At 51.7% G+C, this 19,946-nt stretch overlaps 1 protein-coding gene across 2 annotated transcripts in view; it reads left to right on the top strand.

Annotated features, from left to right (window-relative positions):
• NOC2L (NOC2 like nucleolar associated transcriptional repressor) overlaps positions 1-19,946 on the top strand; it is a 42,851-nt gene that overhangs the window by 17,266 nt on the left and 5,639 nt on the right. For both annotated transcript variants that reach the window (XR_003542099.2, XM_027728612.2), the window contains exons 13-17: positions 2,559-2,672; positions 2,837-2,938; positions 7,642-7,785; positions 12,636-12,749; positions 15,835-15,970. Coding sequence is in view for 1 of the 2 variants with exons in the window: in XM_027728612.2 (XP_027584413.2) it covers positions 2,559-2,672; positions 2,837-2,938; positions 7,642-7,785; positions 12,636-12,749; positions 15,835-15,970 (610 nt within the window). In the remaining variant the exon portion in view is untranslated. The remainder of the gene's footprint in view (positions 1-2,558; positions 2,673-2,836; positions 2,939-7,641; positions 7,786-12,635; positions 12,750-15,834; positions 15,971-19,946) is intronic.

The following is a 19,946-nucleotide window of genomic DNA, read 5'->3' as shown; positions in this document are numbered from 1 at the left end:
TGCAGGGTGACTTCCAACCTTTTAATGTTTGTGACCAGCTTCTGCAGAAATTTGGACAGCTTGACTGAACCTGACAATAAAATTGGACTTTGCCTGAGCAGCTTAACTAGACTGAGCCCTTCCCTCAGTGAAGTGAGAGACAGAAGTGACTGTCAGACCTGAGGGAAAGCTGCAGGCCCAGCAATGTCCCTGCTGTGAGCTGGTCCAGGGCATCCAGCTTTGGGGTGATCAAAGCAGATGCCAGGAGGCTTTTCCTAGAGCCTGAGAGAAGGAAGAGGGATGGGGTGACACAGTGGCAGTGCTGTGGTGCAGAGCTGGTTCTCTGGTTTGCACTCTGGCAGTGTAAACTGTGCATCCCAGCTCCCTTCTCACTGCCCACATGGAAGACATCTGTGAGCCTGGGAGTGCCAAAAATCCTCCTCCTTCCTGCCTGTGCTGCCCTGTCCTTTCCTCTGTCTGCTAGTGGTTATCACTTCAGCCAAACTGCTGGCTTGTGACGTTCTGTGGCCCTCTAGTCCCTCATTATCACCTTCCCACCCTGCCACAGGATTCCTAGACATCAGTCATGCTCTCCCTCAGTCTCCCTGGTAGCTGATCTGTTCTGCACAGTCTTTTAAGATGGGAACCACATTTTTTTTTCCCCTTCCCTACATGTCCTGACCTGGCTCCCCAGCTCCTCCTGAGTGAGTTCCAAAGCCTCTGGTTGCATTTCCCTGCTTGCCTGGAGGCATGTTGGGATCCCACCGAGCCCGACTCCTCTCGCTTTAATGTGTCTGACCTCGGGGATCAATACTCCTGTTTTGGCCAAAGAAATAACGGTGCATAACGAGGTTTATAGCATCGATTCCCTAGGCAAGGGCTCTTTGTTTTCACAAGCCACCAAGCTTGTCCCTCCCTTCCAAATAACCTGGATTGACAAATAAAATGTAAAAAAATCAATAGTCGTCTCCATGCTTTTCTGGCCCGGGGGCACCGGTGTGACCTGAACACCCTCCCTTTCCTTCTCACCTCACCCTGGAGCAATCAGTGTGTGCTGCATCCCCACCTTGCTGGGCTGCTTGGGGTCTGATGATGGATGTGTTGCTGCTGCATAGAGGGAATGGAAATTATTTCCTGCTCAGGAGTGCAATTTAAAAGCGTTGGGCACAGGGAGAGGAGCTGTCAGCTGCTCTTGAGGTGTGCTCAGAAGTGTGGGTGGACAGAATGTGCTCCTCATTCCCTCAGTGGTTGTCATCAGATATGCAAATGTTACCAATTGTTGGCTCGTTTTTTATTTTTCTTTTTATTAGTTCCTATTGCCAGTGAACACCTCCCTTGATTGCAACTTGTGATCCCCTGATGGGGATCTCTGGGAATCTGGGGTTCTTTTACGTTCTTACCATCTTTCCCTCTGTCCCTGACAGGTTGGGAAAGGGCATATTTGTATTGCTGCTCGTTTTATAGCCCTTTTACTTGTCCCTGTATCCCACCTTCAGAGGAAGAACTGCACAACACACAGGATATTGGGACAGTGTACCCTGCTGTCTGCCCAGAGACCAAGGCAGATCCTGGCCCTACCTGACTCGTGCTGCCATTCCCCCAGTGAAGTTGGGAAACTCCCCCAAAAAGAATTTGAGAAAACCCTTTTGTAGTTGTTGCTCTTGATTACAATTTGTTGAAGTTTTAAGGCAATAACGGCGTTGAGTTAAAACCAAATTTGAGATGCCACCCTGGAGAAACAGTCACACACATATATGTGAACTTCTCTCTTTTCTGCTTTTTACCATGACCTTCTGTTCCACAAATCCTCCTCTCCCCAGCCATTATCATTAGACAAGCTCTGGAAAAACACAAAAGCAAAGGTGCAGGTCTGCCTTTGGACATTATATACGAGTCTGCTGGGCATTCAGCTGTGCCCTGGAGCTTGTGTCATCATTTTGATGGGAAGGGTGCAGGGTCTCCTCTCAGACTCGGGGAGGAGGCTCTTTTTTTCTCCAAGTCTCTTGCTATAAAATGGAATTTGTCCATGGAGAGTAATATGCATGTATTGAAAGGCTATTCAGCTATAAGTGGTGCAAGGGGTGTTTGTGAAAAGGGCTTCCTGGTCTTTGCTTCCTGGGACAATCTTTTCAGTGATAGTGGCAGGGTAATGGGTTTGGTGTAAGCGATGTTTGGCCTTGCTGTTGAAAAATCTTCTTACCTTAAGGGACAGCTCCAAAATCCACCCAGGCACTGAGGTCTGATCTTTCTGACTGTTAGAAACGTGAGGCTGAGGAACAAACCTCCAGTTTCTTGCGCTGTTGCTTGTGTTTGTCTCCTTTTACCTCACACTTCTGTGGCATCTTTCTCACTTGGGTCTCTGAAGCTCCAAGTGTGGTTGGTATCTGCTCCCTGACTGTCCCCTAAGTATCTCTTGGATATTTAGGAAAGCTGTGGGATGGTGATCTGAGCAGGTGAGCAGGAATCAGGGTTTCTGGATTGTCTCCTCAGCTCTGCCACCAACCGCACGATCTCATTTGAGTCCTTTGGTGTTCGTTTTTTGGCATGATCGTCTTTACAGTCATTTTTTTCTCCTCTAGGTCTTCCAACAAGTGGATTTCAACAAGAAGCCAGGGCGAATGAGTTCCAAGCCCATAAACTTCGCCGTGATCTTGAAGCTTTCCAATGCCAACCTACAGGAAAAGGCCTTCAGAGTAAGTGTTACTACAGAGTAAGTAACCTCAGCAGCTTCTCTGGGACCCACAGAGCAGCACACAGTGACCTCTGTGCCCTGTCCCATAAGGCTGGAGACTCCTTTCCCAACCACTGTAGGGTTTGGTTCCTATCCAATATCTTTATTTCTGTTTCTCCTGCTCAGGATGGACTCATTGACCAGCTCTATGACCTGATGCTTGAGTATCTCCACAGCCAAGCCCACAGCATTGGGTTCCCAGAGCTGGTTCTGCCCACTGTCATTCAGGTAAGGTGTGAAACACTTCTTGGTCATGCCATGAGTGTGCACAGGGCAGGGATAAAGTCACTGAAGCTGACAGTGAACTCAAGATGGCCCTCAAAATGAGGGGAGAGCCGTTTACCTTTTAATCTTAATTTTTATTTATGTTTTGGGGAGGAATAGAGGCATCACATCTAAGTAGGAGGCTGAAGGTAGGTGAAAGTGGCTGTGGAGTTTGCCACTCTGTTGGGAACCAAAGTGGAGCAGAGGCTGCATGACTGCTGTGGGGATGGGGTTTGGGATGGGGAACTCGGGTGAGTTCTTGGCATTCAGAGTTGTCTGAATTGCTGTGTGGTCTCAGAGCAGTACCTGTGCTCTGAGCCCGTGCTTTTCCTTGCCTTCAGCCTCCCTGAGGTGCTCTCCACAAGATGGCAATGTTCCCTCCTTTCTCCAGCCACCGGGGCACTTTCTCCCCGAGTCCCTCCACACAACAGTGCAATTCTTGTCTCCATCCCTCCTCCTTGCTGCCCCTCACAGCAGTGCTGCACAGCAGTCTCCTTTGCCTCTCCCCTGGCATTCCATGGTGCAGGGTGCTCTTCCTAGCCACTTCTATGGTTTTGTACCTTACTGTCCACAATAAAACAGCCCAGTAGTGCAGTGCATCCCTACAGTGCATCATCCTTTCCTGATGCCTTGCTGGCTGAGTGACTCCAGTTTTGAATGAGCCGTGACCTCTCTGCTTTGAACAGTAAGATTATTATTGAATCAGAGAATATTGTGATTTGGAAGGGACCCATGAGGATCAGCAATCCCACCCTGTCCCTCAGAGCATTGTCCAAACTCTCTGGCTGCTCTGGCAGCCTTGGGGCTGTGCCCACTGCCCTGGGGAGCCTGTTCAGTGCCTTCTGGGGGAAGAACCTTTTCCTGGAATCCGACCTAATCCTCCCCTGACACAACTCCAGCCATTCCCTCAGGTCCTGTCACTGGCCACGCAGAGCAGGGATCCAGTGCTGCCCCTCATGAGGAAGCTGCAAACAGCACTGTTCAGTGTAAATATTCTGAAACATGTTCCCTCCCTTCCTCCAGCCCTCTCTATTCTCACTCAGGAGTGGCAGGTGCCACACAGCTTTGGCAGAGGGCTGCTGTCCTGCCCTCCACAGGGACATGAACCCCAGCTTGTCTGGTGCCTGCCATGAGCCCCTGTGTGCCTGCACACCTTGTTGCTGTCATACCTCTGGTTGACATGGGAGCAGTGGTTGTGCTCCTCGGGCTGCTTGGGAGGCAGATCTCCGTGTGTGCAGCAGCCTGGCATCTGTCAGGCACACGGCTCTTGGCCAGGGCCGCCAGCCTGGCACAGCCCAGCGCTGGCTGGCAGGGGCTGCCTTGGCTAATGTGAGCTGACAGGCCCTCTCTGTGCATCAGAGCAGCTCCTGTGCTCGCTGGCTGTGCGTGCTCCTCACTTTTTTGGCAGCAAACAAGGCCCTCTCCTCCCAGCCAGCAGCTATTGGGAGCATCGGAGCTGTCGGAGCCGATGTTCTGGCTGGAGTGAGAAGCGGCTGACGGCCCTCTGGCACCGAGCACCTCGTGGCTTCCAAACACACCCTGGGACCAGCCTGGGTTCCTGCAGAGGATTGATGCTATCGGGTTCCTCTTTGGCTGCCACTAACCGCAGCCTCGTGGCGTCTGCCGGGCTGGGGTGCTTGAGGTTTAGCTTCCCAAAATCTCGGAGCCTTCGGGAAGGCCTGGGGGGGGCGGGGGGGGGGAGAGGCTTTTCTCCTGGAGCAGTTCCAGTTAACTGTAAAAATCCATCTGTCCTGACACTCCCTCCCTGGTGAGCTCACGCTTCTCTCAGCGCCGTCGCGCGGGGGCTGCGTTCCAGCTGGCCAGGGCTGCCTTCCTCCTCCTCCTCCTCCTCCTCCTCCTCCTCCTCCTCTGGTCAGTGGGTCTGGGAGAAGCTGGGCTGAACTGCCTTCAGACTCAACTTTCCAACCTCCTCCTTGCCTGGAAGGCAGGAAGCACCCCCGGCAGATCAAAGGAAAGGAGAGCCCGGGGGGGACGGGAGATGGTTCAAAGCTGCCGTTCTTGCCCCTTGGGCGACCCCGTGGTGGTCACTGCCTCCATGGGCTGGTGAGGAGCTCAGTGCAGAGCCTCTGGATGCTTGGAAGAGCCTCCTCCCTCCTCTAGAGCCCTGACAGGCATCACAGAGCAGAGGTGGGAAGTTAGAGGGGGGAAAAACTGGCACTGCTGAGGGGGGTAGGCAGTGCTGGTGGAGGCAGGAGATGGCACGATCCAGGCTTGGCTTGCAGCGAGACAGAAGGGCAGGAGGTGCTGGGCTGCCTTGCCAACAGCCACTCCTGCTGCTGCTCACTCTGTCCCCAGTTCAATACTCCTTCTGCTTTTTGTGAGCAGGGGTTTGGGCATGATTTGGGTTCCCTGCAGGACGTGCCCAGCCGCTTCAGATCATTTCTAGTTTCCTGCATCACTTACAGTAAGAGGAGCTGGGGTTTTGCTGTGGTCTCTGCTGGTGTAAACCTTTGGTTGGCAGTTAGACAGAATCAATCCCACTAATCACAGAGCTGCTTAGCTGGGGTGGGAGATCTTAATGACATATATCCACACACATTTATGTCCTGATTGCTTTTATTCTGGAAAGATATGACTTATATTTGGCAGAGCGGGAAAAGGCATACGCAGACCCTTTTTCTCTCTCTGTCCTTTATCTTCTTTTACCTCCCTGGTTGTGTTCCCTGCCTCTTAACACGGGACTGAGATCTCATTACGTTTCATTAATATCTGTGGCAGATAGTGGTGGGACTGTGAGGGATTGCAAGGCTGGGAGAGAGGAGGGGGGGGGAAGCAGAAATGAAGCACAGGGGCTGTGAGAGCAAACACACAGCACCAAACTGCACTGATAGAGCCTGAGATTTCGCAGGATTTCTGGTGACACTTCTGCAAGGGAAGAAAAATGATAATGTATGTGGCAGCGGATGAAATGGATCTGGGGCTGCAGCTGTGGGGATCAAGTGAGATAAATCGAATGACAAATGCATCTCTCAGTGGAGATAAATATGCAGCACCTATAAAAAATAAATATTTTAGAAAGGGGGGGAGTGAGGGTAGGACAGGCTTCGTCAGCAGGAGAATAGTTTTGCTGATGGTTTCTTTGTACTGGTTTGATGGGCTGTGTGCTTTGTGGAAAGCAGGGAAGGTCTCTGTTTTAAATCCCATTTTTCTGAGATGGTTGTGTGATGGCAGGTGGGTGTGTGCTGGGGATAAAGGGACAAGGGAAGCCCCTGCTGCTGGTTAATGGGGGAGATCCTCCACGTGTGTCACAGACAGCAGGTCCTGCAGCAACATACCCATCAGGAGAGCAGTGCCCTGGCAGAGAGGGGCTGGGTGTGACTGTCACCTCTTGATTAACATTTAATACCTCCCCACTTGGCATGTAAGATCAAGCCAAGGCTTCACAGGAGGGAGACATCTTCATCCTTCCCCCAGTTCTGTCTTTTGAGGCAGAACATTTGAAGCCATGAGTAGGGGAGGCAGTAATGTATTTGCTGACTGGAAACCCTTTATCTCTATCATGATAGCATCTGCAGGCCCCAGCTGAGATGAAGGTTCCATTGTGGTTAACCATTTTCTTTTGCCTTATTGGATCTCTTTCTCTAAATCAAGTGTCTGTGTAGTGTGTGTGTGTGTGTGTATTTATATATGGGTCTAGCAAAGAACTTGACCTGCAGAATTTGGACAGCACTCCAGAGGCTTGTCTTGGAGTTGGTGAAAACTGTTAGCAGACAGAGTAGTAAAGTGGAATTCAAGGCATGAGTCAATGTGGACACCCCCATCTTTCATTCTGTCATCAGGAGCATCCACTGCTGCCTCAACTTTTATCTTGGAGGTGTCAGAGCAGTGCAGTGGTGTTGGAGAGTTATTTTGTAGATTTTTATGTGGTGGGGGTGTGGGTTTGAACCCTTGAAAAGTCCGTGGTGCCAGTTGGAGCCAGGTTGGTGCACTCAGACATGGAGCCAGAGTCAGCCCTGCTGACTCTGTCCTGACCCACCTGGACCAGCACCAAACGATGCTAAAGGCCTTTACTCCCAGCTCACACACACCCCCACCCCAATTTTAAACCTCTTTTCAAACTCTGCCTTCAATCCCAGCCATCAGCCTCACCCACAGCCCACTGTATTTGATATTCCCATCCCAATATCAACTGATGTTCCCTACAGATAGCTTTCCCCATTCCAATCCTGGCTTCCCTAGGCCTCTGGCCATTTAGTATCCACTGTTATTCCTGGTCTTCATGCATCTGGTCCACAGTCCTCCTCGTTATTTGACAGAGCAGGAGACAGAGCTGTTGTAACTGCAACAGCAGCTGGAAGTTGAAGCCCCAAGAGCACAGACTTTTTCCTCCTGGCTCCTTGAACTCCACTGATCCATCTTTTTCAGAACAAAGTAGTGTTACAGGGTGCAGAAGAGCTGGTTTTGAGCAAGGCCCCTGCTGTGGGTAACATAGAAACATCTGGCCCGTCGCTGCAGCTCTTTGCACCCTCCCAGCCCAGGGAGGCAGGACCCCCAGGCCTGATCTGGGTGATACCCTGGAATATGGGATGAATTAAAGGGAAAAGATGCCCCGTGCTGTCACTGCGGGTGGGAAATGCTTTTTCTTTTTGCTCTTTATGAAAACTCTCATATTGCTTTCATTCTTCCTCTCCTTTTCCTCCTCCCAGCTGAAATCCTTCCTGAAGGAGTGCAAGGTTGCCAACTACTGCAAGCCCATCCGGCAGCTCCTGGAGAAGCTGCAGGAAAACTCTGCCTACATCTCCAGCAAGCGCCAGAGAGCCGCCTTCGGCGTGGCCAGCAGGGAGGCTGTGGTGAGTCCTGCTGCTTCCATGTGGCCTTCCTGGAAAGGCAGCCAGGCTCTGGATGCTGGGCTGAGCTTGTGGCAGCGGGGGGAGGAGGAGGAGGAGGAGATCCTGGAAACGGTGGGGCAGATGTTCACAAACAACCGAGCCCCGGCAAGGCCGAGCAGCCAAAAGCCTCATGGAAAACACAGCCCATAAATTGTATCCTTCTGTTGTTTGTAAAGCACACACATGGCATGGAAATGCCTTGCTTTGCTGGGGCATTGCCTTTGCTGGGACGTTTTCTTTCATCGTCCCATTCCTGATGAGGAAGGTGCCCAAAGTGATGGGGGGATTCTGCCACCTCTGCAAGCCTGATAACGGGTGAGCTGTGTGTGTCCTCTCTGGGAGGGGAAGCAGGGAGACTGGCTCTTCCTTGCCTGGCAGGAGGGAGGTGAAAATATCTCTGTCTGCAAGGTGATTGATGGGTCAGAGCAGTCTCTGTGGCCACATGGTTTATTGGAAAGTCTGGAGTTCTGCATCATTGGAAGCTCCACCCGTTGGCATGGAGCTGAGCACGGAGCAGCAGTGCAGTGCAGACTAATGTGTCTGCAGACACTGAGGGGCAGAGACTGCAGGAAAATCAGCCACTGAAATCCTGGCATATCAGTGCCAGGACACAGCAGTGCTATTCTGGGATTAAGGGGTTTGGTGGGACTGGGTTTGACGTGACTAAGCAGTCTTTGGTTCTGTAAATGCCAGTCTGGGTTGGGCTGGTTTGTGTCCCGTCTGGAGCGAGGCAGTCTGGGGTTTGTTGGTTTGTATTTTTGTGGGCAGTGCTGTGACCACCCACCCACTGCAGAGGCAGAGATTTCAACCTCCCGGGCTCTCCACGAAATGGATGAGCTGGGGAAGGTCTTTAGCTAAACAAAAACAGGGTTTCCAACAACTCTGCCACTGTCTGCTTTTCCCAGCAGCTCTGGCTGCAGTGCCTTGTGTAAGAACCAAATGATTATTTTAACATCTTGCTTGCCTGGGTGTCTCCTGGTTGGTGCACCTGCTTTCCCAGGGATGTCTGGGTGACATCAGTGTGAATCAGGAGGGGCTGGCTCTGAACTGGCATCAACAGGCACCTGCCTTGAGTAAAGGAGGCTGGTTAAGGGAAGGACACCAGTTTGCCAGGCAGGTTTGGGGACTGCTGTTCTGCCATTTCAGGGGATAGAGCGAAGTGTGAAGTGCTGCTCATGGAGGACGCCAGGATTGCCTGTGCAAACTGCATTTCTGCACCACTGTGGTGTTGTCCTGTGGGAGGAGGGAGCCTTCCCTTCATTTCCTGGGATATCAGTGCTCCTGGGAGCAGAGGAAACAGCCCACTCAGCACTTTTGTGGGGTGGAAAAGCCATAGTGGCTTATCTTTTGTGCCCAGAACCCAGGCTGGGCCTGTGTTTCCCCCTTACACCTTTGCAAGCAGATGGTGTAGATTCCCAAGAAGGGCCAAAGCTCCTATGGAGGCTGGGCTTCCCAAAAGGATTTGGAGTGTCCCTCAAAGTCTGGGTTGTTTCCAAGCTGTGTGGGGCATTGGCACCTCTCCTGAGCAAACACTGCCAGAGAAGGGAAGGGAAGGAGGGCTGAGGGAAGGGGAGGTATGTGCATGTCCCCCTTGCCAGCAGGAGCAATTGAAAGCAAATGCTCTCTGGTTTTCCCATGCATTTGTCCTTGTTCCACTGTGGAAGTCTAAATTCTAAGCTAATTATTTCGGCAATGTGCCAAAATGTGGCTGTCATGGGGAATCACAGAGTGGTGGGTGTGCTTTGGAAAGGGGGATTTTACCTGAGGGACTCTTTCAAAGAGTCCCTGGGGATTGAACTTAATGCTGTGGGGTTGCAATGTTTAACTTAACATGGAGGGACTGTGGAAGGATCCCTCCTCACATCCCAGGAACTGTGGTATGGAGGGACATGCACACCAGATGTGTTCAGCCTGACTTCTTCCTTATTATTTTGAGAACTTTACTTTTTTATTGTCATTGTTAAGAATGAAGAGCCAGTGCTTTTTTTTGAGAGCACAGTGCTAATAGGTTACTATAATAATTAAGGTCTTTATGAGAGGGAGCCAAGAAAAGTGGAGCCTGCAGCTGAAGTTGGATCCAGATGCTTGATGTGCTGCTGTGATTTTTGGTTCCTCTACACTGGTGTGGGCCCTGGATTGGCAGGGGAAGATGCAAGGAAGGAGAAGGACCTGCAGTATGTGCTGGGCTCCCCATCAGACCCCTGTGCTGAGCTGGGGACCCCTCGTTTTGAGAGCAGTGCAGCCCCTCAGGCTGTCAACGCTTCATGAAAGGGGAGGTGAGGGAGTGAGCTGGTGGAAAGCTTTACCTCCTTTCCATGGGATTTACAGATCTTCTTGGTTCATCCCCATCTCACATTTCAGATTGAAAGCTTTTCTGGAGGGTGGAGGATGATATTTTTGTTGCTGTGCAGGGCTGTCCATGCAGGTGTTCCCTGACAGCACAGTGATGCAAAAGCTGCAATAGAAGGAGAATTCCAAAAGGTTAAAGTGGGTGGGATGGCATCCCCTCTCTCAAAATTCCCACTGAGGTGTTCTGACTAGACAAATGTGATTGTTTTAATGGTCTTTTTTATCTCTGGGTTCCAGCACACTTGCAAACCAAAAGAGCTGTATCAGGCAGAACAAACACTTCCCTCTCTGTAAGAAGAGCCTTTCTCAGAAGCTGTCCATACCAAGCAGCCTCAACAAATCACCTGATTACAGCTGGCAGCACGAGCAGAGCCCGATCTATAAGCGGGGTGCCTTTGTGCTGCTCAGGAATTGCTGCTCTGGCCAGAGGGGTGGGTTGGGTGGGCAGGGAAGCTGTGCTGGGTCTGCAGGCTGGTGTTGCCACTGGCATCAGCACATCGGCCGTGCTGCTGGGGAGGAGACACGGGCTCCAGCCCTGCAGACCTTGGAGACATGCTACAAACAGTCTGGGGGGGGGGGATTGGGAGCCTGGGACTGAGATTCCCAGAAAGGGTGTGTTGGCTCGGTGCAGTGTGGATGGTGCCTGTTGTAGGTGCATAAATGTGCTGTTGGAGCCGGGTGATGTTTGATTGCCGAGCTCAGCGCCTGGTACCAGCAGCAGAGACCACAGGTCACCTCCACTTCCCTCCCAGGGATGGGCCAAATCAGGACCTGGTGTAGGCTGGTGCATTTCCCTTCACAGCACAGACTGAGTGCTTGGTTCCTGGCGTGAGCTGGGGGCTCTGTGCTGCTGTCCATGCACAGTCCTGCTCTTCAGCCAACCCTCTCCCCATGCCTTGGCTCACAGCCTGCAGCCTCCACCCCACAGCTCCCTCCTTTCGGGGCTCAGCTCCCCAGGAGCAGTTGATTTGAGATCTGCTGAAGAATATTTAAGCTGCTGCCGTGTTTTCTGCTGTGAGGATGGTCTGGCTTTTCATTCTCACCCCCAGTCAGGAGCACTGTGTGTACACACAGCTGCCCATACAGACCTCTGGAGTTTTCCCAGCCCTAGATTCAGGATACTCCTTTTGGATCTGTGCTGACCTTTGGGTGTATCTATGCTAAGCTTTATTCCTGTTGCTCATTCCCTTCCTCCTCTGCCTGTTTCAATTTCTGCTTACTATATGTCATGTCTTTCTGCTTAGATTAGGTTGACTTTTTTTACTGTGGGGTAATGCAAAGCCTCTGGGCTCTGTGGTGATCCAGGTAACAGTTCTGTGGGGGTTTTTAGTAAAGGGATGTTGGCAGGTTAAGAAGAATGTTTCTAATATGACATAGCAGCACCCCCTTTCAGCACTGACATGCCGGATGATTGAAGCATAAAGGAATTTTTAACCATTTAATTGGCTTCCCACCATCTAGGGTGTCTGCACCTCCTTATTCTCCCCGCTTGGACAGCGGGAAACAGGCTCTGCACTTCTTCATGCTCTGCTCTCTCCAGGCTGGGATGAGTCCAAGACCCTGCAGGGGAATGTTTGTTTCAAAAATAAACACTTGGCTGTGGAACAGGGGGAACAGGCAATCAGACATTTTTGGTACTTAGGGCTTGTAAGTGCTCGTGTGATGTTTTCCTGAATTAAAAGCAAGGACTGAGCAGGTGATCAGATGCCTTCATTGAAGGAGCAGGGAATAGAGATTTTGTCCTGATAGATCCTCTGGTCTGTCCCTTTTTTATTCGTCCCTTCAAGTTTCAGCTGAAGTAATTCCTTTCCCAGTACAGCAGCTGCATCATCTGCCTTGACTTCTTTGTTGGCATCTTCTCACTGCAGCCAGAGCAGAAGTGAATGTTCAAGGCCAGGAGAGTAACAGTGGATCCCAGGGGGCATTGACTCATTTTAGGAGAACCTCTTGTGAGTTCTCAGCAACTCTGAGAATCAGGCCTCGCCCAGAAGGCAGAAATAGGAATCTGGGAACCCACATTTCACACTGAAACAGTCTGATCTTCCATAAGCTAATGCATCATATAAACCACCATGGGTGCTCCTTTGTGAGGACTCCATGCTGTCCTTCAGTGCCACTGGTGTCCTGTGCTTTGGCATCACATTATTAAGCTGTTTCATTGTCCAACCTGTCCCTTTCAGCTTTTGGCTTCCTCTGGTTTCCCTGCAGTGCTCAAGCATTGCTTTGCCTAAGGAGAGCTGTCAGTCACAACCACTTCTGGCTCAGTGGTTGCTTAAATAACTGTGGCTGAAGTCACACTTAGCCCTCCTTGCATTCTTAGTTGTGGTTGCCAACTTCTACCCATAAGCTGGGAAAGTGTGGTTTGGGAAAGGATCTTAACCTTGTGCTCTTGACTCCCTGTGTCTGCCAAAATGGAAAAGTGCTTTGAAAACCTTTAAATTTGTACCCCCTTCTCTCCCCAGGAACAGTGGGAGAAGCAGGTCAAAGAGGAGGGGACACCTCTGACCAAGTATTACACTCAGTGGAAGAAGCTGAGAGAGAAGGAGATACAACTGGAAATCAGTGGCAAAGAAAGGGTAAGTGCTCAATCCCTGGTTTACTGGGCATCATCTGTGCCATGGGAAGACAAGAGCCACGTCCTGGCAGCAGCAGGGTGGTAAGCACCCATGGTGGGGGTGGCTGGTTGTGAGGTGGGCCTTGCTGTCTGGGCAGAAGTGCCCAGACAACCATTTCCCACATCTCCTGCCCTAGGGAAGGCTCCTTGGCCACTCCAGGATGCAGGAGGAGGGGGTGGGAGCTCCATTAGGAGTCCAAAGGAAAGCTGTCTCGATGCTAATGCAATGAAAGTGGCTGAGCCAGGCTCCTGGCCAGGCAGCAGGAAACAGATATAATTGGTGTCTCCAGTGTATGCTGGGGAACAATTAAAATAATCGATGGGACATGAGGATGATTGGCTCCCAGACGAGTCCCAGGGCGTGGTAGGAGACCTGGGAGATCCTACAAATGCTCAGTACTGTAGAGCAGGCTGAGGGAAGGGCAGGAGGCTGAAAATCCCCAGGGCAGCCATGCAGAGGGAACAAAAAGCACGCTGTGTGCTGGGCAAAGAATGTGGCCTTTGCAGAGAGGAAATTGGGAGGGAGGGCTAAGAAACAGTGAGAAGTGATGGCTGTGAGTGGGGTTAATCTCCTGCCCAAAACTGGCCCTGCTGGTGTGATTAGACACCTTCCTGGTACTGAAGCAGCTTTCCCAAGGGGAGAGATCAGCCCTCAGTGCAGACAAGCCCCTGTATTCTGTTAAGTGGAGGAGGGGAGCTGGAGCTCCTTGGGGTGTCCAGGACCAGCTGAGGTGGAGAAGGACATTGCTTTTATATAGCAAGGCTCAAGAAACCAGGGGAAGTGTGAAAGGCAGTGACAGGGGCTTGTTTTCTGTTGCAGAAAGTGGGCTGAGCAGATAGACTGCAGAGAGAGGCAGAATTTGGAGTCAGAGTCTTGGAAAGGCCCGTGGCTGCCTGGCATCTCTGCTTGGTGAATGGGGCTGTTGTGTGCCTCGGTGGGGACTGGTAGTTTAATGATGCAGCATTGTGAGCCCCAGCAGGAGAGTGAACACCATGAGGCCCATTAGGGCTGGGAAAATCCATGTCCCATTAGCAGCCATTGGGGGGAAAAAAATAATAACAGGAAAAAAAAAAAAAGATCAGGCTGTCTCTCAGCTGCTCTGAGCTGCAGCCCTGCCTTATATAACAACACTGACCCTGTCTGCCCATTCCATTTGCTTTTCCCAATGGTTTTTAATGGGATGTGGACTAATCGGCTTCGTGAGACTCAGTAGATGGTAACCCTCTAGCTGGAGATTAAAAGACTGGCCCCCAAATTACCTAATTACTGCTTGTGTGTGATGAACACGGCCCGTATCTGCGAGCTGTGGCTCAGTACAAGTCTCATTCCTTTGCTTTGTGATCACTCCATGGCAAACAGGGGTTTGGGTGCCTTTATTTTGAGGTGCAGTCCTGTGGTGTCTCAAAGTTGGAGGTAGCAGAACTCAGCAGGATTCAACACCAGGTCCTTTGTAATATGCTCAGGTTGAGTTCAGCCAGTACCCATCCCTGGAAGTGTTCAAGGCCAGCTTGGAGCAACCTGGGATAGTGGAAGGTGTCCCTGCCCATGGCAGGGGGTGGAATGAGATCTTTTAGGTCCCTTCCAGCCCAGACCATTCTGTGATTCCATAGAGGATGGTGGCAGTCTGTCACTGGGTCAGCTGAGGGCAGCTGGTTGGCAGTGCCTTTGGATCACTGCCCTTGCTGCATTTTGCTTCCCAAGTCTCCCCTCTGGCATGGAATGACTGCAGTTTTGGAAAGCCAGCCCTGTGCTGCTCCCTTCACACACCCTCCCAGCACAGACAGCCCAGCAGGGCCAGTGGGAGAAGAGGCCTCTCACAGTGGGGGAAAAAAAGAGCAGGTGGGAAGATGATTTAAAATTAGGCCCCTGCAAATGGTGGTCGGTGATTCGTTCCCCTCTCCCCTTCTCTGACCAGCTCCTGACTTTCCATCCCGGTGCTGCAGGTTATTGCTTGTAAGTGCTCAGCTCCCAGGATCAATATTGCCCAGCTGGGGACCATAACCGTGAAACAGGCTGGGAGAAATTGCTGGAATTGGCTGCGGGAGCAAATGCACATCTCCATCTCCCTTGTCTCCCCTCCCCATTCCAGTCCTCCCTCTCTCTCTCTCTCCGCTGAGAGCTGCCCTTCCACACAGGCTGTGCTTCCCTGCTGTTCCCGTCGGGAGAAGCTCTCAGGAGGGCTGAAGTGGTCGAGGAGGAGCGTGTTGAGGGGTGGTCTTGGGGGTAGAGGGGAGCAAATGAGTTATTACTCGCGGGGTGAATGTTTCCAAGCAAGCTAATGTGTGCTAATGCCTGAGTGCTTCCCAGGGGGTGTGCAGCCAGGCAGGGCAGCGGGCAGCTGATGTTCCCAGAGCACTTGGGATTTAATTTGCATTCTGATTATCTTTGCCCTGCTGGCCTGAGCCCTTGCGAGTAAATCCTCCCCCTAATCCCCCTCCGGAGAGGTGTAAAGAGCAGTGAGGTGGTGTCAATGGCAAGTGCTTAATGGCATTGATATTGGCTGGCTGCAGCAGGGGGCTCTTGGCCCATTGATCCTCCACGAGGGCGAGTGATGGGGGTGCAGGCAGACCTTTAGCATCCCTGCCATCTAACCGTGCTGAAATCTGCACCCAGAAAGGCAGCCTTGGTGTAGCTGTCACAGCTTTTGGTGTTGGTGGAACTCCTGCTGCAGAGAGGACCAGCACAGTCTGTCTTGATTGTGCTGCCTCCTGAGCTTCACTGGGCTTGCGTGGCTTTCAGTCCAGAGATCCTACAGCCAGCTCCTCGTGGATATCTTGCATTTTTATCCCTGCTAAGGTACTGGCAGTAGAGGGTCCATTAGCAAAAGTAGTTTATTAGGTAAAGATCAATAGAGCAGCAGTGCTTTGTGTGTATCAGTCACCTTTGTGACCAGCTCACAGATCTGTGGCTCTCCCAGTTGGCAGCAGACAGACCCAGCTGGTCTTGGCAGGCTGGGCAAAGCCAAGTCCTGTGTTTAAACACTGCATTTTATATTTAAAAGTACAAATTAAGGTTGTTCTTACTGTTGGTTTGGGTTTTTTTCCAGCTTGAAGACTTGAACTTCCCAGAAATCAAGCGCAAGAAGCACGATGAAAGAAAGGAGGAAGATAAGAAGGAATTCAAGGACCTCTTTGAGATGGACAGTGACTCTGATGAGGAGAACAGTGGATTCTCTGTAAAAGGTACAGGGCTGGGGCTGGGCTTGACTTCTCCTTGTCCAGAATTCCATATGATGTGGGTCAGTATGGCCATGGTGGGTTCAAAAGATACACTGGTAGGGAGGGAGAGCACAGGATGATGGTGTTTGAGAGGCTTTTATCTTTCTCTCCTTTGTCAGTCCAGCTCATTTTAAAGCCTTAGTCCTGCATTAATCTTTTCCTGTGCATGACCTCTCTCATCCCCTTGGCACCTTGCTTTTGTCACACAGACTGACCTCAACCTGAGAGCCCAAAAACCAAGAGATGTTTGGCTGGACAGGTTCTGTACATCATAGGGGCTGGCTACCAGCAGGAGGATCTTTGATCCTCTCCTTGCATGAACTTCTGATTTATTTATTTTATGGTGACTGACGTTCCAAGTATTCTTGACAAGCCAAGAAAACCTGGAGAACGTGGGTGATGTCACCCTCTGGCTGTGGCCACGAGAGGGCCACAGTAAATTGTGGAACCTGCCTGAGAAGTTCACCACAGAGTTGGAGGATAAACTTGGATGTTCTTTTTGTCATTTGGAATGTTTGGGATGTCCCAGGTTTTCTAAATGCGTTGTCATTCATCCAACTTGTGCCCAGGGTAAGGTGTGAGGATAAACCTTGAGACTTGCCACAGAACCAGCGAGCATCCTCTCCCTCACAGGCATCTGTGGCACAGGAGGAAGAACAGGTTGGAAAAGTCTGATGGCTTGAGGCTGAAGTCAGAGGAATTTTTGTAGGTGATCTGGCAAAGAATGGGAGGGGAGCATAAAAGGGGGAAAGGTTTGCAATCCATGTGTTAGGCGTGGCTTTACCCTGGGCCTCTGCTGTGACATCTGTGCATGAGGCTCTGGCAGCTCTGAGGGTCTGCCATCCACTGTGACAGAGTGAGGTCTGAGATCCATGTGATATCCAAGGGCTCTCCCTGCTCTGTTTAGTTCCCACAGCTGTGCTGTGTAGTCTGAGTTTGCACCAGCACTGCAGTGCCAGTGATGGGCCTGGCCTTCCAACATTCCTGGACCAGCCATCTCTCCTTAGCCTTTGTTCTTAGGAGGGTGTTTTCTGGAGGCAGGGAGCAGCCCTGAAGGCATATTCCATCTCAAGGAGCAACTGTGCTCAGCCCCCCATGAATCCCCAGGCGCTGGGTGGGGGCAGTGGAGCTGTGGTGGCACAGGGTGAAGGCCCCTCTGGCAGTGGTGTGACTCCACAGTGGGCAAGGGACAGGGAACAGGGAGGCTGGAAAAGCATCTGTGTCTTGGGAGACGCACACAATGAGCTCTTGTTCTTGCTCTGTGTGGGGTGTGAGATGTTCCCAGCCAGGCTCTGCACTCAGTGACTGTCAGAGAAGCCAGTGCTGCACTTCCCTGTGTTTTGTGGGCATTGTTTTCCTAGGTGGCCAGATGCAAGGGGATTTGGGAGGCCCTGCAGCTGCTGTGGCCTGTGTCTTCACTTCTTCTTTACCTGTGAGATTGAAGGCATAACAATCTCCTCTCTTCCAAAGAGTCAAAAGGAGAGTCTGGGGCAATGGTAGGACTTTGGTTCATCTTAAATCAGCCTCAAACTGCTTCCAAGAGAGGCATGTTGAGCAGCTCATGGCAGAAATCTAGGCAGGGAGATAAGACTACCCTGGATGGACCTTCTGGGAGAGGGAAAAAAGTTTAGCTGGAAAACAGGGAGTGCAGTTGAGAATGCCCAGTGATGCTGACCCTGAAAAGAGACAGGGAGAGACCTGACCCAGGACACGTTGGTGCTGTGACACTGGTGTGTCGTGGGGATCTATAAGCCTCTTGCCCACTGGATCAGGATCCACTGTGGTCCTCCTAAGGAGATGATGCTGCCTGTTGGCTGTTTCTGGTGGTTCCTTTTTTGGCCTCCACCTGGCTGTGGTGCTGCCACTCCCAGAAGAAATGGCAGCAGTGTATTGGTGTGTGCAGCAGGGAAAGGGATGAATTTGCAATTGTTTTTTAATGTCGTGGATCTAGGGGAGGTTCCCCTTACCTTGTGCTGGTGGAGCTGAAAGCTCCCTGCTCATTTCAGCAGGATCACACACCCTTGGCATCCTCCCCAAGGGAGCAGGGAAGGTGGTGGATGCAGACACTTCCATCACATCAGGACAAGCTGCCCTCTGGAATGGGTTTGGCAGGCTGGAGAGACTCCCTGGCTGGGGTCTCTGCAAGGGCTGAAGAGGGGAGAGAAACCAGTTTGGACATTTTGGGAACCCCCTGAGCAGGAAAGAACAAGGAGCTGGGGAGGAAAGAGCATGGATTGATCAGTCTGTGGGGGGGTGGGGAGGTACCTGCATTCCTCTCATTTACCAGCTGGATCTCTGGGAGGAAAGGCAAGGCTGGAAATCATTAATGGCTTCGGCAGAGGTGCTGGGCTGCCTCGTCATGAGGCAATTAAAGGCGAGGAGGGAGCGTCTCCCCGGGCCTGGCAGTAATGAGTGATCTGTCCACATTAGGTGTTGCTGAGCCTTAATGAACTTGAACAGGTTTCTTCATTTATCCCTCGCCTAATCATATTACATCAATTTAATGCCAGACTGGTGGGGGCCAGGGGTGTGGAGGGAGAGGGCAGGCCTTTTCATTTCCTACCAGAGGAATCGTGGCCCTTTCTCAGTGGGAAAATTCCTGCTGTGGCCTGTTGGCAGCTGAGGAATAGGGGGGCAGAAGTGGTTCCCTGCTGTCTTCTGGGGTCTCACTGATGCACTTGTGCCTCAGGAGGTGGAATTTGGGGCTTGTGTGCGAGGGGAGGCTGGGGAAGTTCAGTAAATTCCTGTGTCACAGCAGGTAGGAATGACCCAATCCCTGCCCACACTTGGTTTACTGCATCCTCTGGGCTGAGCTGGTTGCCGGATCTCTTGGTGCTTTGGCTGGTGTTTGATGGATGAGAGCGTGCCCTGGGTTGTTTCCCGAGCTGCTCAGGTGCCCATCACCGTGCTGGGGTGCAGTGGGCAGCACTGCAGTCCATCTCCTGTGGAGCAAGGGTTCGCGGTGCCTGGGAGCTCCAGCCGTGGGATGTGGCTTCCCATCCCTCAGGGGGAACTGTGCTGGCAGAGCTGACAGATGGGTGAGAGCAGAGCAGACAGGGTGGTGACAGGGAGCTGGGAATGCTGGCAGCCAGCTTATTGATGACTCTGTCTTCAGTTCAGTGAGTTGCATAGGTCAGCTGCTGGGCAGGGAGGGTGGGACAAAGATCAGGCGCCGTGGTGTGGCCCAGGGACCACAGAGTGAGAAAGATGTACAGGCGGGTTCCAAGCAGAGTCTGAATTGTGAATAAATAGCTTCTTGTAAGCTCAGGGCTGGAAGGAGGCAAGAAGCAGCTGGTTTTGCTGCTCCCTCTGTACAGAACTTGTGTTCTGTCATTTAAAAGCCTGGTGGCATTCAGGGCCTCGAGGAGGGAGAGAGGAGAGGCACTCCCCCACTGCAGCAAACCCAGCATGAGTAGAAATCTGGGTCCAGAGGCTCAGAAGTGGATGGTTTTCCCACAGGCCAAGCACCCAGAGGGTCTTAACCCTTCCTGCCAGGCTCCCTTGGACCTGGCTTGCCATCTGCAGAGGGAATTTTCAGCAGCAGTGCCTAGACACTTTTGTTGTGACTAACAGAGGGAACAAAGTTAAGAGAGGTTTACAAGGATGCCCTGAACCAGAGTCTACCCCTGTGCTCGGTTGCACTAACCATGGAAGGTGGAGGTGGGTGTGACACAGGCACCATCTCTCAGTAGAACCAGCCCTTCTCTGGTCTCAGCTGTGGGATTTATTCCCTCTCCTTTCAGCAGGCTCATTTCTTTCTCCCTGTACTCCTCTGTCTGTCCAGCTTTCCTGTCTCTCTGAGCAGGGCAGGCAGATCCAAGATGAACACTTGGCTGCTGTGCCAGTGGTGCTCCATAAGTACCAGGTAGCAGCAAATCCTGGGCTTTAGCAGTAAAACCCTGCTGTGGGTTCTGAGCTGATTTCTTTGACTCTTTCCTGG

The sequence above is a fragment of the Pipra filicauda genome, unplaced genomic scaffold (assembly GCF_003945595.2).
Source record: "Pipra filicauda isolate LSUMZ 115617 unplaced genomic scaffold, ASM394559v2 scaffold87_size3191425_pilon, whole genome shotgun sequence".
Lineage (NCBI taxonomy): Eukaryota > Metazoa > Chordata > Aves > Passeriformes > Pipridae > Pipra > Pipra filicauda.
This window is presented reverse-complemented; position numbering and strand designations above follow the sequence as displayed.